General features: G+C 43.9%; 1 protein-coding gene across 15 annotated transcripts in view; it reads right to left on the bottom strand.

The window, feature by feature from the left end:
- LOC144479191 (ankyrin repeat and SAM domain-containing protein 1A-like) overlaps window positions 1–14932 on the bottom strand; it is a 409264-nt gene that overhangs the window by 248699 nt on the left and 145633 nt on the right. For all 15 annotated transcript variants that reach the window (XM_078197812.1, XM_078197820.1, XM_078197816.1 and 12 more), the window contains one exon: window positions 4338–4464. In XM_078197812.1, coding sequence (XP_078053938.1) covers window positions 4338–4464 — 127 coding nt within the window. The remainder of the gene's footprint in view (window positions 1–4337; window positions 4465–14932) is intronic.

The following is a 14932-nucleotide window of genomic DNA, read 5'->3' as shown; positions in this document are numbered from 1 at the left end:
TTTTGAAGAAGTGACCAAAATGGTTGACGAAGGAAGGGCCGTGGATATTGTCTATATGGACTTTAGTAAAGCGTTTGACAAAGTCCCTCATGGTAGGCTAGTGAAAAAGGTTGGATCCCATGGGATAAAGGGGGAGGTGGTTAGATGGGTGGAGAACTGGCTTGGTCATAGAAGACAGAGGGTGGTAGTGGAAGGGTCTTTTTCCGGCTGGAGGCCTGTGACTAGTGGTGTACCGCAGGGCTCTGTATTGGGACCTCTGCTGTTTGTGATTTACATAAATGATCTGGAAGAAGGAGTAACTGGGGTGATCAGTAAGTTTGCGGACGACACAAAACTGGCAGGACTTGCAGATAGTGAGGAACATTGTCAGAGGCTACAGAAGGATATAGATAGGCTGGAAATTTGGGCAAGGAAATGGCAGATGGAGTTCAATCCTGATAAATGCGAAGTGATGCATTTTGGTGGGAATAATGTAGGGAGGAGCTACACGATAAATGGAAGAACCATAAAGGGTGTAGAGACGCAGCGGGACCTGGGTGTGCAAGTCCACAGATCTTTGAAGGTGACGTCACAGGTGGAGAAGGTGGTGAAGAAGGCATATGGCATGCTTGCCTTTATAGGACGGGGCATAGAGTATAAGAGTTGGGGTCTGATGTTGCAGATGTATAGAACGTTGGTTCGGCCGCATTTGGAATACTGCGTCCAGTTCTGGTCGCCACACTACCAGAAGGACGTGGAGGCTTTGGAGAGAGTACAGAGGAGGTTTACCAGGATGTTGCCTGGTATGGAGGGGCTTGGTTATGAGGAGAGATTGGGGAAACTGGGGTTGTTCTCCTTGGAAAGACGGAGGATGAGGGGAGACTTAATAGAGGTGTATAAAATTATGAAAGGCATAGATAGGGTGAACGGTGGGAAGCTTTTCCCCAGGTCGGTGGTGACGTTCACGAGGGGTCATAGGTTCAAGGTGAAGGGGGGGAGGTTTAACACAGATATCAGAAGGACATATTTTACACAGAGGGTCGTGGGGGCCTGGAATGTGTTGCCGGGCAAGGTGGTGGAGGCAGACACACTGGGAACGTTTAAGACTTATCTATACAGCTATATGAACGGAGTGGGAATGGAGAGATACAAAAGAATGGTCTAGTTTGGACCAGGGAGCGGCGCAGGCTAATTGTTCCTTGTTTCTCGTTTCAAGGCTTCATTCTATGATCTGCCAGTACAGAGCGAGACTGCGGATAGTTGGGAACCTGTCTCGGGGGCAGGGAATTCATATGGTGTTCGTGGAAGTGGAAATGACTAGGGTTGGGAAGCATTTTCCGATCAGGGCCAGTGTGATCTCCTGGACTCGTTTCGATCGCCTCAGGGGGTCGGAGAGGAATTTCCCAGATTTTTTTTCCCCCATATTGGCCCTGGGGTTTTCACTCTGGGTTTTCGCCTCTCCCTGGAGATCACATGGTCTGGAATGGGGGGGTGGGGGTGAGTTAATAGGTTGTGATGAACAAAGCATCGTAGCTGTGAGGGACAGCTCGGTGGATAGGATATTGGTATGTAGATAGGCTGGAAAATTGGGCGGGGATCCTGGATTCAGGATTCAATCCTGGACCGGGGAGCGGCGCGGGCTTGGAGGGCCGAAGGGCCTGTTCCTGTGCTGTATTGTTCTTTGTTCTTTGTATATGCCATCTCAATTGGGAATTAGCATTCCGTCGGGAGTTGCAGCAATCCAAGCATTTCTTAATGTGTTCCATACTTCTGGCAGTTCCCGAATATGAAATTCTTCCCCATGCATAGAGAAGGGATTAATTGATGACCTCACAGTTAAGGATCCTCTAGGGAATAGTGACCCATAGTATGACAGAATTCAAAATTCAGTTTGGGGATGAGAAAGTGGAGTCCCACACTAGCTTTTGGAATTAAACAAAGGAAATTACATAGGCATGAGAACAGATCTGGCCCAAGTAGAGTGGGCAGGAAAGCTACAAGATAGGACAGCGGATGAGCAGTAGCAGTTGTTTAAGGAGATACTCAAGTCCTCACAACTAAAACATATCCCAGTGAGGAAGAAAGATGGTAAGACGGATAAAAAACATCCATGGCTAAACAAGGAGGTCAAGGAGAATATAAAGACAAAAACTAAGGTATTGCAAAGGCCAGTGGCAGGTTAGAAGATTGGGAAACTTTTCAAACATAAACAAGGGGATACTTAAAAAGTAATAAAAAGAGCCAAGGTAAATTACTAAAGAATAGCACAAAATATCAAGAAGGATAGCAAAAGCTATAGGTATGCAAAAGGGAAGAGAGTCACTCGGGTGAATGGTGGTCCCTTGGAAGATGAAACCGGAGAGTTAATAGTGGGGAACACTGAAATGGCGGAGATGCTAAATCAATACTTTGCCTCAGTTTTCACGGTGGAGGGCACTAGTACCATTCCTATGGGAATGGGCAAGTCAGAGGTAATAGAAAGGGTAGAATTTAGAACAAATCAACATCGATAGGAAAAGGTACTCAGCAAACTATTGGTATTGAGGACAGGTAAGTCCCCCGCGGCTGATGTTCTACATCCTAAGAGTATTAAAGGAAGTGGGGGCGGAGATAGTAGATCCATTAGTTATAATATTCCAAAATTTCCTGGACACAGGAAAGGTTCCAATGGATTGGGAAAATGCTATTGTAACGCCCTTATTCAAAAAGGGAGGCAAAATGTGGGAAATTACAGACCAGTTAGTTTAACATCTGTTGTTGGGAAAGTGTTAGAATCAATTATCAAGGAAACAATATCAGGACATTTGGAAAGTCAAAACGCTATCCATCAGAGTCAGCATGGTTTTATGAAAGACAAATCATGTTTGACTAAATTGCTAAAGTTCTTTGAGGATGTAACAAGCAAAGTGGATAATGGGGATCCTGTAGATGTAGTATATCTGAATTTCCAGAATGCATTTGATAAGGAGCCGCACAAAAGGTTAATTCACAAGGTTAGATCACATAGGATTAGGGGTAATTTATTATCTTGGATAGGTGACTGGCTGATGGACAGAAGACAGTCGGGATAAATGTTTTTTTTTCTGGATGGCAAGAACTAACTAGTGGGATGCCACAGAGTTCGGTCCTTGGACCCCAGTTATTTACAATCTTATATTAATGACTTGGATACAGGGATAGAAGGCTCCATAGCCAAATCTGCAAACGACAAAAAAATAGACAGGACAGTAAACTACAAAGAAGAAATAAGAACCTTACAAATTGATATAGATACGTTAGGAGAGTGAGCCAAAATGTGGCAGATGGAGTTTAACATGGATAAGTGTGAGGTCATGCATTTTGGTCTGAAAAATGGGAAGGCGACTTATTATCCAAATGGGGAGAGACTTCGGGGTGCTCCGGTGCAGAGGGATCTGGGTGTCCTCGTTCATGAGTCATAGAAAACTAGCATGCAGGTACAGCAGATAATAAAGAAAGCAAATGGAATGTTGGCATTTATAACTAAAGGAATAGAATATAAAGGTAAGGAAGTATAGTTGCAACAATACAAGGCATTGGTGGGGCCGCACCTGGAGTATTGTGCAGAGTTTTGTACCCCTTATTTAAAGACAGATGTAGTGGTATTGGAGGCAGTTCAGAGAAGATTCACTGGATTGATTCCAGAGATGAGGGATTTGTCGTATGAAGAGAGATTGAACAGTTTAGGCCGATACTCTCTGGAATTTAGAAGAAGGAGGGACTATCAAATTGATGTATACAAGATAAAAGGTATAGATAAAATAGACATGGGGCAGATGCTTCCACTGGTGGGGCATTCTAGGACAAGGGGTTGGTCTTAGGATAAGGGGTAACAAATTTAAAAGAGAGAGTTGAGGAGAATCTATTTCTCCCAAAGGGTTGTGAATCTGTGCAATTCGCTATCCCAAAGTGCGGTGGATGCTGGGACAGTGAGTAAGTTTGAGGAGTTAGATGGATTTTTAATTGGGAATGGGTTGAAGGGTTATGAGGAGAAGGCAGGAAAATGGGGATGAGGAGCATATCAGCCATGATCGAATGGCAGAGCGGACTCGATGGGCCGAATGGCCTAATTCTGCTCCTCTATCTTATGAACTTATAATCATCCACAATTATAAGAGACCATGTTGTCTATCCTAATATCCCAGTATTAGCCTGTTAAAGTTTTTAAATCACAAAAATGAATTAAAATTTACAGCCAATATTCAGTCACCATCTTCAGTTTCACATCAACCCTCTGTAAACCAATCACACTCAATGCCCTAGTTTAGTTCAGGAGTGACACTTATAGATTATTGTACATTTTTTTCTGCTATATTGTGTGTTTAATGTCAACACAATACCTGTACTTTCTGCTTTATGTTGTGTTCCATCCAAAGTGGTTAGCTTCTTTGTTTCCGCAACCAGGAGAAGTTCATAGGGATTCTCATATTCTCCAAACTTTCCTGGAGTCTCCTTCACATCGGAATCCTGAGAAAAAGTAATTATCCTCACATGAAGCACAAGGACAAGTTAATTAACAGAGAAACTCTAATACGTTCATGCATGGTATTGCCACAAGACCTTATTTTGTTTCTTACCAGTAAGCAAATGCTCAATTGCAAATCAAATTGAAGCAAAACAGAATCTATGCAATGCTCTGATTCATGTAACTTGTGTCCTCCCTTCATCACCTCTCTTCCCAAAGCCAGGATTTAATTAGTCTGGACGTTTTACACACCTCTTTGTCTAATTACTATTTTAAAATGGCACCTCCCTCATTTTATCCAAATATGGCATACCTGCAACTAAAAAGAAATAGTCCAGACATGTCAAACTTGGAAAGATGAGGAGAAAGTAATCAAATAAATTAAGGTACTAATCCTACCTTTCATAAGCTGAAATACTGTTGGAGAAGGGGAATTAAGAGAAGTTAGGTATCCCGCATTATTAAAGTGCTGGAAATTAATGAATTGGAGCATGCTACCTTTGGATTTCAAGACAGTGAAGCTCTAGGATGGACAGAAAATTAGTAAGATGTTACAGCTTAGGTCAAAAAAGGGCGAGTCTGTTGTGAGCGATACTAACAGTTGTAGTATCGTTAAATAAACTAGAAATGCCACAATAGTGAGAGCAGAAAAGTGAGAAATGTCACAAGGCAGTTGTAAGTTCAAAGCTAGACAGCATGAAAATGATGAGTCAGCTTTATGTAGAAGAGCAAAGATCTGCCATATGGATAAGAAAATGAGGATTCGGAGGAGGAAGAATATTGGATCCACATGGGTTGCAGGTGCATGTGAATATCAAAATAGACTTTAAATGCAAAGTCAAATGCACGCACCCCAGAAGGTCACAACACTATCATTGCTCAGAAGAATAATGCTACCACTTTGTTATTAGTTGCTTCCGGCAGTCAGCTCAAATCAAAATCTCAATGCCCTTGACTATTTCATAAACCTAACAATTCCAGTGACATTCAGTCCTACGAGATAGGAATACAAGTGAGACTGGTTCATACATCAGTTCATCTAAATATTGTAATCACACTCTCAATGGGCCAAATGCTTGCAAAATGTTCCAAAAATGAATATTAATGAGTTAGTCTGCAGTGAGACAGCTGTGAAAGCAGCAAGGCTAAGGTAACTTTGCACATATTTTTACGACTCTGGAGATAACTACTGAATTGATCCTAATTCTTTGAAATAAAAAGTGTTCAGGTTTTTGTGCACATAATCAGTTACGGTTTCTGTTTTAAGGATTTATCTACTCAATTTCATAGCCTCTTCATTCAAACAAGATTTTAATTCCAGCCGGAACAGCTCGCACTGAATTCCAGCTGCATAAAATTAGTTCACAGGTCACCTTCACCAGGAATAACCAATAATAAAGCTAGCAATCCCTGCCAGGGGTCAAACTCTCAGCCTCTCTTTTCTTGGATCAGAACATTTTAAAAAAGGTGAATAAAAAATGATAAGCTCACAGTATGTGTGTCATTGACGTGTCAAAATGCTGACCACATTTCAGATCTGTTTACCATGAGGTTGTTATTAATCAAACAGAACAAAATTGAGAAATAGATGAAAAATTTAATCATTTTAAAATTTCAGAATTTAATTACATGTTTAGCTGTTAATAATAGTTGCTGTATTTTAAATCAGCTTTCAGCAATGTTTTTCCATGCTGATTTACAAATATATATGCAAACACAGAATATTTCCTCAATTGCAGTTGAATGTTTCTTTTCTGTACAAATGCTATGGTATTTCAAAGGAGCCCTCTACAGATGGATAGATTAAGCAGCTCACCATATGGTCTTGTGTCCCAAGGGCACCAACAGTGGCATTTTCATACAAGCCATATATCACCTCAATTCCATTTCAATGTTTCGCCAGTAATCAGCCTGTCATTCAATTTTTCACTGCCCCTTAGGAGCATCTTCATTCTGTTATCAGGCAAGAACATGCTTGCACTTTGTTGCCATTGTTTCATCTCAACCATTCTGCCCTACAGAAATCAGCTGGAGTAAGAGTTAAAATTCAGTTACTTTTCCCGCTCCAATATCACCATGATATGTTATTGTGATTTGTTAAGGGACGGTCATTTCTGGCCAACTTGATTGAATTGAGGTGACCAGGTGTGTAGATGAGGACAATGCATTTGACAAAGTCTACTTGGACTTCAGGAAGGCTTTTGATAAGGTCCCACATTGGAGACTGATAGCAAAGGTAAGTGGCAGGAAACAGACAGAGGGAAATGGTTGAGGGATATTTTTCTGACTGGAAGACTGTATCCAGTGGGATCTCCGACCAAAGAACACACCCGTCAACTCAACAGACTGATCAAGACTTTTGATCCGGACCTTCAGAGCACCCTCCGTGCTCTCATCCCACGTACTCCCTGCGTTGGAGATCTCTATTGCCTCCCGAAGATACACAAGGCAAACACACCCGGCCGTCCCATCGTATCAGGCAATGGGACCCTGTGCAAGAACTTCTCCGGCTACATCGAGGGCATCCTGAAACCCATTGTACAAAGAGCCCCCAGCTTTTGTCGCGACACGACGGACTTCCTACAGAAACTCAGCACACATGGAGCAGTTGAACCAGGAGCACTCCTCGTCACAATGGATGTCTCAGCACTCTACACCAGCATCCCCCACGACGATGGCGTTGCTGCAACGGCCTCAGTACTCAACACCGACAACTGCCAGTTTCCAGATGCAATTTTACAACTCATCCACTTCATCCTGGACCACAATGTCTTCACCTTCAACAACCAGTTCTTCATCCAGACACACGGAACAGCCATGGGGACCAAATTCGCACCTCAATATGCCAACATCTTCATGCACAGGTTCGAACAAGACCTCTTCACCACACAGGACCTTCAACCAATGCTATACACTAGATACATCGATGGCATTTTCTTCCTTTGGACTCATGGTGAACAATCACTGAAACAACTATATGATGACATCAACAAGTTCCATCCCACCATCAGACTCACCATAAACTACTCTCTGGAATCGGTTGCATTCTTGGACACATGCATCTTCATCAAGGATGGTCACCTCAGCACTTCACTGTACCGCAAGCCCACAGACAACCTCACGATGCTCCACTTCTCCAACTTCCACCCTAAACACATTAAAGAAGCCATCCCCTATGGACAAGCCCTCCATATACACAGGATCTGCTCAGATGAGGATCGCAACAGACATCTCCAGACGCTGAAAGATGCCCTCATAAGAACAGGATATGGCGGTCAACTCATCGATCGACAGTTCCGAAGCGCCACAGCGAAAAACCACACTGACCTCCTCAGAAGACAAACACGGGAGACGGCGGACAGAGTATCCTTCGTTGTCCAGTACTTCCCCGGAGCGGAGAAGCTACGACATCTTCTCCGGAGCCTTCAACATGTCATTGACGAAGACGAACATCTCACCAAGGCCATCCCCACACCCCCACTTCTTGCCTCCTAACAACTGCACAACCTCAAACAGACCAGTGTCCGCAGCAAACTACCCAGCCTTCAGGAGAACAGTGACCATGACACCACACAACCCTGCCACAGCAACCTCTGCAAGACGTGCCGGATCATCGACACAGGTGCCATCATCTCACGTGAGAACACCATCCACCAGGTACACGGTACATACTCTTGCAACTCAGCCAACGTTGTCTACCCGATACGCTGCAGGAAAGCATGTCCCGAGGTATGGTACATTGGGAAAACCATGCAGACGCTACGACTACGGATGAATGAACACCGCTCGACAATCACCAGGCAAGAGTGTTCTCTTCCTGTTAGGGAACACTTCAGCAGTCACGGGCATTCGGCCACTGATCTTCGGATAAGCGTTCTCCAAGGCGGCCTTCATGACACACGACAGCACAGAGTCGCTGAGCAGAGACTGATAGCCAAGTTCCGCACACATGAGGGCGGCCTCAACCGGGATCTTGGGTACATGTCACACTATCTGTAACACCCACGACTTGCCTGGGCTTGCAAAATCTCACAAACTGTCCTGTCTGGAGACAATACACATCTTTAACCTGTGCCTAACCCTCTCTCCACTCACATTGTCTGTACCTTTAAGACTTGATTACCTGTAAAAACTCGCATTCCAACCTTTTGTAAATTGAGTTTGTGTCTTTATATGCCCTGTTTGTGAACAGAACTCCCACTTACCTGATGAAGGAGCAGCGCTCCGAAAGCTAGTGGCTTTTGCTACCAAATAAACCTGTTGGACTTTAACCTGGTGTTGTGAGACTTCTTACTGTGTTTACCCCAGTCCAACGCCAGCATCTCCACACCAGTGGGATCATGCAGGGATCAGTGTTGGGTCCCTTGTTGTTTTGTGGTTTATATAAATGACTTAGACTTGAATGTAGCAGGGTTGATCAGTAAGTTCGCAGGTGATGCAAAAATTGGTGGGGTGGTAAATAGTGATAGTCTTAGATTACAGGAGGATATAGAAAGGCTGGTCAGATAGGCTGATCAGTGGCAAATAGAAATCAATCTGGATTAGTGAGAGGTGATGTACTTGGGCAGGACAAACAAGGCAAGGAAATGCATGATGAATGACATGCATGGGAAGTATCGAGGAGCAGAGTACTGGTGTGCATGTACACCAGTCCGTTAAGGTGGATAAAGTGGTTAAGAAGGCATATGGTATACTTGCCTTTATTAGCCGCAGCATAGAGTTTAAGAGCAGGGAAGTTATTCAGGAACGATATAAAAGGTTGTTTCGGCCACAACTAGACTGTTGTGTGCAGTTCTGGAATCCACATTATAGGTGGGATGTGATAGCAGTGAAAAGAGTGCAGAGGAGGTTTACCAGGATGTTGTCGGGGCTGGAGAGTTTTAGTTATGAAGAGAGATTGGATAGACTGGGGTTGTTTTCCTTAGAGCAGAGGAGAGAGAGATAGGTCATGATTGAGATGAGGGGCATAGATAGAGTGGACAGGAAGAAACCTTTCCCCTTGATGGTGGGATAAATGACCAGGGGGCATAGATTTAAAGGTAAGGAGCAGGAGGTTTAGAGGGGATGCAAGGAAAACCTTTTTCACCCCAAGGGTGGTAGGAATCTGGAACTTACTGCCTAAAAGGGTGGTGGAAGCAGAGACCCGCTTAACATTTTAATAGTACTTAGATGTGCACTCGTGATGCCAAAGCATACAAGGCAATGGACCAAATGCTGGGAAAATGGGATTAGAATAGTGATTTGTCTTTGACTGATGCAGACGCGATGGGCCAAAGGGCTCTTTTTGTGTAGATTTCCTTGGATCTATGATTCTATTTAACATCAGACAGTTGAGGAGTCTGCCAGAGTCAGATCACACCTCATTAACCAAGAAGAAGGAAGAGTATACCCAACATTATCGTCCCCAGATGCATCTGTCCATGACAGTATCAGTAGGAATGACCGCTGCGCTGCCCTGTGGAGACAAAGTCCTGCCTTCGCAAAGAGGATACCCTCCACCACTTGGGTGGTACTAGCACCATGCTAAATGGGATAGATTTCAAACAGATCTAGCAACTCAAAATTGAACAGCCATGAGATGCTCTGGGCCATCAGCAGTGGCAGAAATGTACACAAAAGCAATCTGTCTCATGGCTGGGAATATCCCCCACTCTACTATCGAGGATGTGCCCCTATCTACATCAACAACGAAGAAATGGAAATGGTTGAGAGCTTCAAGTTTCTAGGTGGCCAGATCACCAACAATCTGTCCTGGTCCCTCCACGCCCACGCTATAGTTAAGAAAGCCTACCAATGCCTCTACTTTCTCAGGAGGCTAAGGAAATTCAGCATGTCCACCACAACTCTCATCAATTTTTGCAGATGTACCATAGAAAACCAGCCTCTATCCATTGACTCTGTTCTATACTTCCCGCTGCCTCAAAAGCAGCCAGCATAATCAAGGACCCCACGCACCCCGGACATACTCTCTTCTGCCTTCTTCCATCGGGAAAAAGATACAAAAGTCTGAGAACACATACCAATCAACTCAAAAACAGTTTCTTTCCTACTGTCATCAGAATTTTGAATAGGTCTATCATATATTAAGCTGATCTTTCTCTTTACCCTATCTGTAACTGCAACACTATATTCTGCACCCTATCCTTTCCTTCTCTCCTATGTACTCTATGAATGGCATGTTTTGTTTGTATAGTGCAGAAGAAACAATACTTTTCACTGTATCCCAATACATGTGAGAATAATAAATCAAATCAAAAAATCAAATCATGATGGGGGATCAACCCTAGTTCAATGAAGAATGCAGGATGGCATGCCAGGAGCAGCACTACGCGTACCTAAGGATGAGGCATCAACCTGGTAAAACACAACACTGGGCTACATGCATGCCAAATCACAGATGCAGCATGCATTAAGCAATCCCACAGGCTCCCCGAATGATCCCACAACCATCTGATCACATCAATGATCTGAAACCCTGCCACATTAAACCATGAATGATGGTGGACAATTAACAGGAAGAGGAGGCTCCACAAATATCCCCATCCTCAACGATGGGGGATTCCAGCATATCATTGCAAGAGGCAAGGTTGAAGATATGCAACTATCTTCAGCCAGAAATGCCTCGTGAGCAATCCATTATGGCAGTCTCCTGAGGCCCCCAGGATAACAGATTCCAATTCAGAGTCAGCAAATTCTTAACATTTCAATTCAGCCAATTTGATTCACTGCTCGTGACATCAAGAAATGGCTGAAGGCATTGGATATTGTAAAGGCTACAGGCTTTGACAACATTCTGGCAATAATATTGAAGATATGCTCCAGAACTAGCCACATCCCGAGGCAAACTATTCCAGTATAGATACAAGACTGGAATCTACATGGCAATATAGAAAACTGCTCAGATATGTCCTCTCCACCAAAAGCAAGCCAAATCCAATCAGCCAACTACCACCCCATCAGTCTACTCTCGATCATCAGCAAAGTGATTTGAAGATTATTGCCATGTTCAACACCATTCAAGACTTCTCAGATACTGAAACAGTTTGCGACAATGTGCAGCAAGATCTGGACAATATTCAAGCTTGGGTCGATAAGTGGCAGGTAACATTTGTGCCACACAAGTGCCATGTAATGACTATCTCCAACAAGAGAGAACTTAATCATCTTCCCTTGACATGTAATAGCATTACCATTGCTGAATGTCCCTCTATCAACATCCTGGGGCTACTATTGACCAAAAACTGATTGGACCAGCCATATAAATACTGTGGCTACCAAAACGGTTCAGGGGCTGGGAATTCTGCAGAGTAATTCACCTCCCCAAAACCTGTCCTCCATCTATAAGGCACAAGTCAGGAGTGTGATGGAATAATCTCCACTTTCCTGAATGAGTCCAGCTTCAATAGCACTCAAGAATCTCAACAACATCTAGGGCAAAGCACTTGATTGGGACCTAATCTACCACCTTCCACTTCCTCCACCACCGACACACAGTGGTAGCAGTATATACCATCTACAAGATGCACTGCAGTACTTCACCAGGGCTCCTTCAGTAGCACCTTCTAAAACAGTAAGATCTACCACCTAGAAGAACAAAGGCAGCATGGGTACACCACCACCTGCAAGTTTCCGTCTAAGCCACACACCATCCTCATTTGGAACTTTATCACTGTTCCTTCACTGTAGCTGGGTTAAAATCCTGGACTCCCTTCCTATCAGCATGTTGGCATACCTACATCACAGGGACTGCAGCAGCTCAAGGCGGCGGCACGGTGGCACAGTGGCTAGCACTACTGCCTCTCAGCAGCAGGGACCTGGGTTCAACTCCCGGCTTGGGTCACTGTCTGTGAGGAGTTTGCACATTCTTCCCATGTTTGCGTGGGTTTCCTCCGGGTGCTCCGGTTTCCTCCCAGTCCAAAGATGTGCAGGTTAGGTTGATTGGCCATGTTAAATTGCCCCTTAGTGTTCAGGGATGCGTGGATTAGAGGGATTAGCGGGTAAATATGTGGGTTGACGGGGAAGGGGCCTGGGTGGGATTGTTGTCGGTGCTGACTCGATGGGCTGAATGGCCTCCTTCTGCACTGTAGGGATTCTATGATTTCTATGAAGGCAGCTCACGACCACCTTTCTCAGGCCAATTAGGATTAGGCAATAAATGTTGGCCTAGCCATCAACACCCACATCCCGTGAAAGAATAAAAAATGTGTTAACTGGGGCCATGTCACTCAGCTAGAAAGCAGAGATAATTTTATCAGCCAGCTGTTTGGATTGGTCACTGCCAATGCACTGAACAGTGAAATCTGCTGGACACCCAGCAGGGGTCCCAAATGGTAAAAAATCTCACTGACATCAGAAGCACCACCAGGCCTTTCAGCCATTCAACTAGATCATGGCAGCTCTGTATTAACGGTTCCCTATCCTTACCTAGCAAAAAATCATCAATCGCAGTTTTGAAATTTTCAACTGCCCCCACCTCAACAGTTTTTGGAGGAATTCTGGAGCAGGAGTGCTCCTCCAAGACAAGAATCTGGGCCTCAGGCTCTCATTCTGCTACCTTCCCACAGATCCCTGCTAAACTCCATCTCCATATCTTACTGAGCATCAAAGGGAAGTTTGCAAGCTGCTGATCCTCATCAGCAGCCAGCCAAATAACTTTTCACGTCAAGTAGGCAATTGGTCATTGGGGTTAACGAGCCCTGGAAATTCTGTTGGACTTCCTATGGAGCACCGGGGTTGGATGCAAGACAGCTTTGATTTCTATCGGGGAGTTTAAATTCATGCTATTAGATTCATATTTTCCAAAGATCTAAAAGTAGGCACATTCACAAAGCAAACCTTAACTTCCATATTTAGTTATTCATCGTGCAAACTGCCAATATATTTTCACACCACCTTGTTCTTCACAACAGAATTTCACAACACTGCCATGTGATTTCTATCACACTGACCTTCTCATTAACAACCTCTTTTATTGATGTAGTGTACCATCAGTCTTTGCACTGAAGATATTCCGTATTCATGCCAAGATAACAGCACCAGCAAATTCTAGAGTCCTCCCTATAATGCAACCTTATTCCCAAACTGGTTCCCGTGACATTCTACATATAAAAATATATCCATATACTTAAAAGCAACAAATGCATCACTGACACCTGTGCGATAAAAATAAGCAATTTTACTTAATGACAAAAATGGTTTCTTTCATGGCACATATGGGGTTAAAGACCAGATTCAATTGTGCAAAATTGATCCAACTTTTTCTGGTACAAAATGGGATACATTGCTCAGTCTATAGGCCACCAACTTGCATAAAGGACATATAGGAACAAATTTGTGAGGCACTTAGAGATGCACATGATAATCCAAAGAGCTTCTACAAATACATAAAGGGCAAAAGAGTAACTAGGGAGCGAGTAGGGCCTCTTAAGGATCAACAAGCTCATCTATGTGCGGATCCGGAAGAGATGGGCGAGATCCTAAATATAATATTGGGCCAGTGGGCTGACGAATGGCAGATGGAGTTTAATTTAGATAAATTGAGGTGATGCATTTTGGTAGATTGAACCAGGGCAGGACTTACTCAGTAAATGGTAGTGTGGTAATATAAACAGGGCCTAGTTTTAAGGCTGATAAAATTGGATATCCTAAATTAAAGAATTGGGCATATTAAAATCAAACACAGTCAAACCTCGGGCAGGCCAATTGTACAAATACACAAACATGTCTGGGCCTGACCCATCAACCACTCATCAAAGGTCATTGCACTCTACTGATACTTAACAGGAGATCATCGCACCTCATTGAAATGCACCGGCCTATTGTTAGAAGCCCAGATCGGGCCAGACTTTCTGTCACCGAGAGTTCCTGCAGTTACATGTAAGCAACAACATGGAGATGGACACCTGGGGGCGGACCCTTGTGTCCTGTCAGGCAGACATCAAGAAACCCACTGGGTATTGGAACCCCCTCCTGGGACCTCATTGGCCGGAAGCCAGAGAAGTTTCTGGAAAGGCAAGCAGGCAGGGGGATAAAGAAACACATTTTCAGACACACCAGCAGCGAAGACTTGACGAGGGAGGCGACCTTGACCATTCGGAAGACTGACCAGAGAAGGAAGGAAGGAAGAAGCTGCCATCGAGACTCACCTTCGTGACAACGGACCAGAGGGACTCAGAGAATCGAGCCTGCAGTTTTAACCAAACCATCTTTGCGGGTAGTATACTTGAATCTGGGGTATCCTCTTGTTTTATGTGGGTAATTTAAGGGTTAATAGTGTTATTATTAATAAACTTGTTGAACCTTTACTTGTGTTTGTCCTTTGTCCATTTTGCAAATAAGGGCACCGGGGTAAAACCTTGGAGTAAGCAAACTGGTCGAAAGTATCTGAGAATTAACAGGTACAACAGTAGGGCATTGGGGAGAGTTCCAGAACAAAGAGATCATGGGGTACATGTTCATAGCTCCTTGAAA

Source organism: Mustelus asterias, chromosome 25 (genome assembly GCF_964213995.1).
Source record: "Mustelus asterias chromosome 25, sMusAst1.hap1.1, whole genome shotgun sequence".
Taxonomy (NCBI): Eukaryota; Metazoa; Chordata; class Chondrichthyes; order Carcharhiniformes; family Triakidae; genus Mustelus; species Mustelus asterias.
Note: the sequence above shows the minus strand (reverse complement) of the source record. Positions and strands in the feature narration are given on the sequence as shown.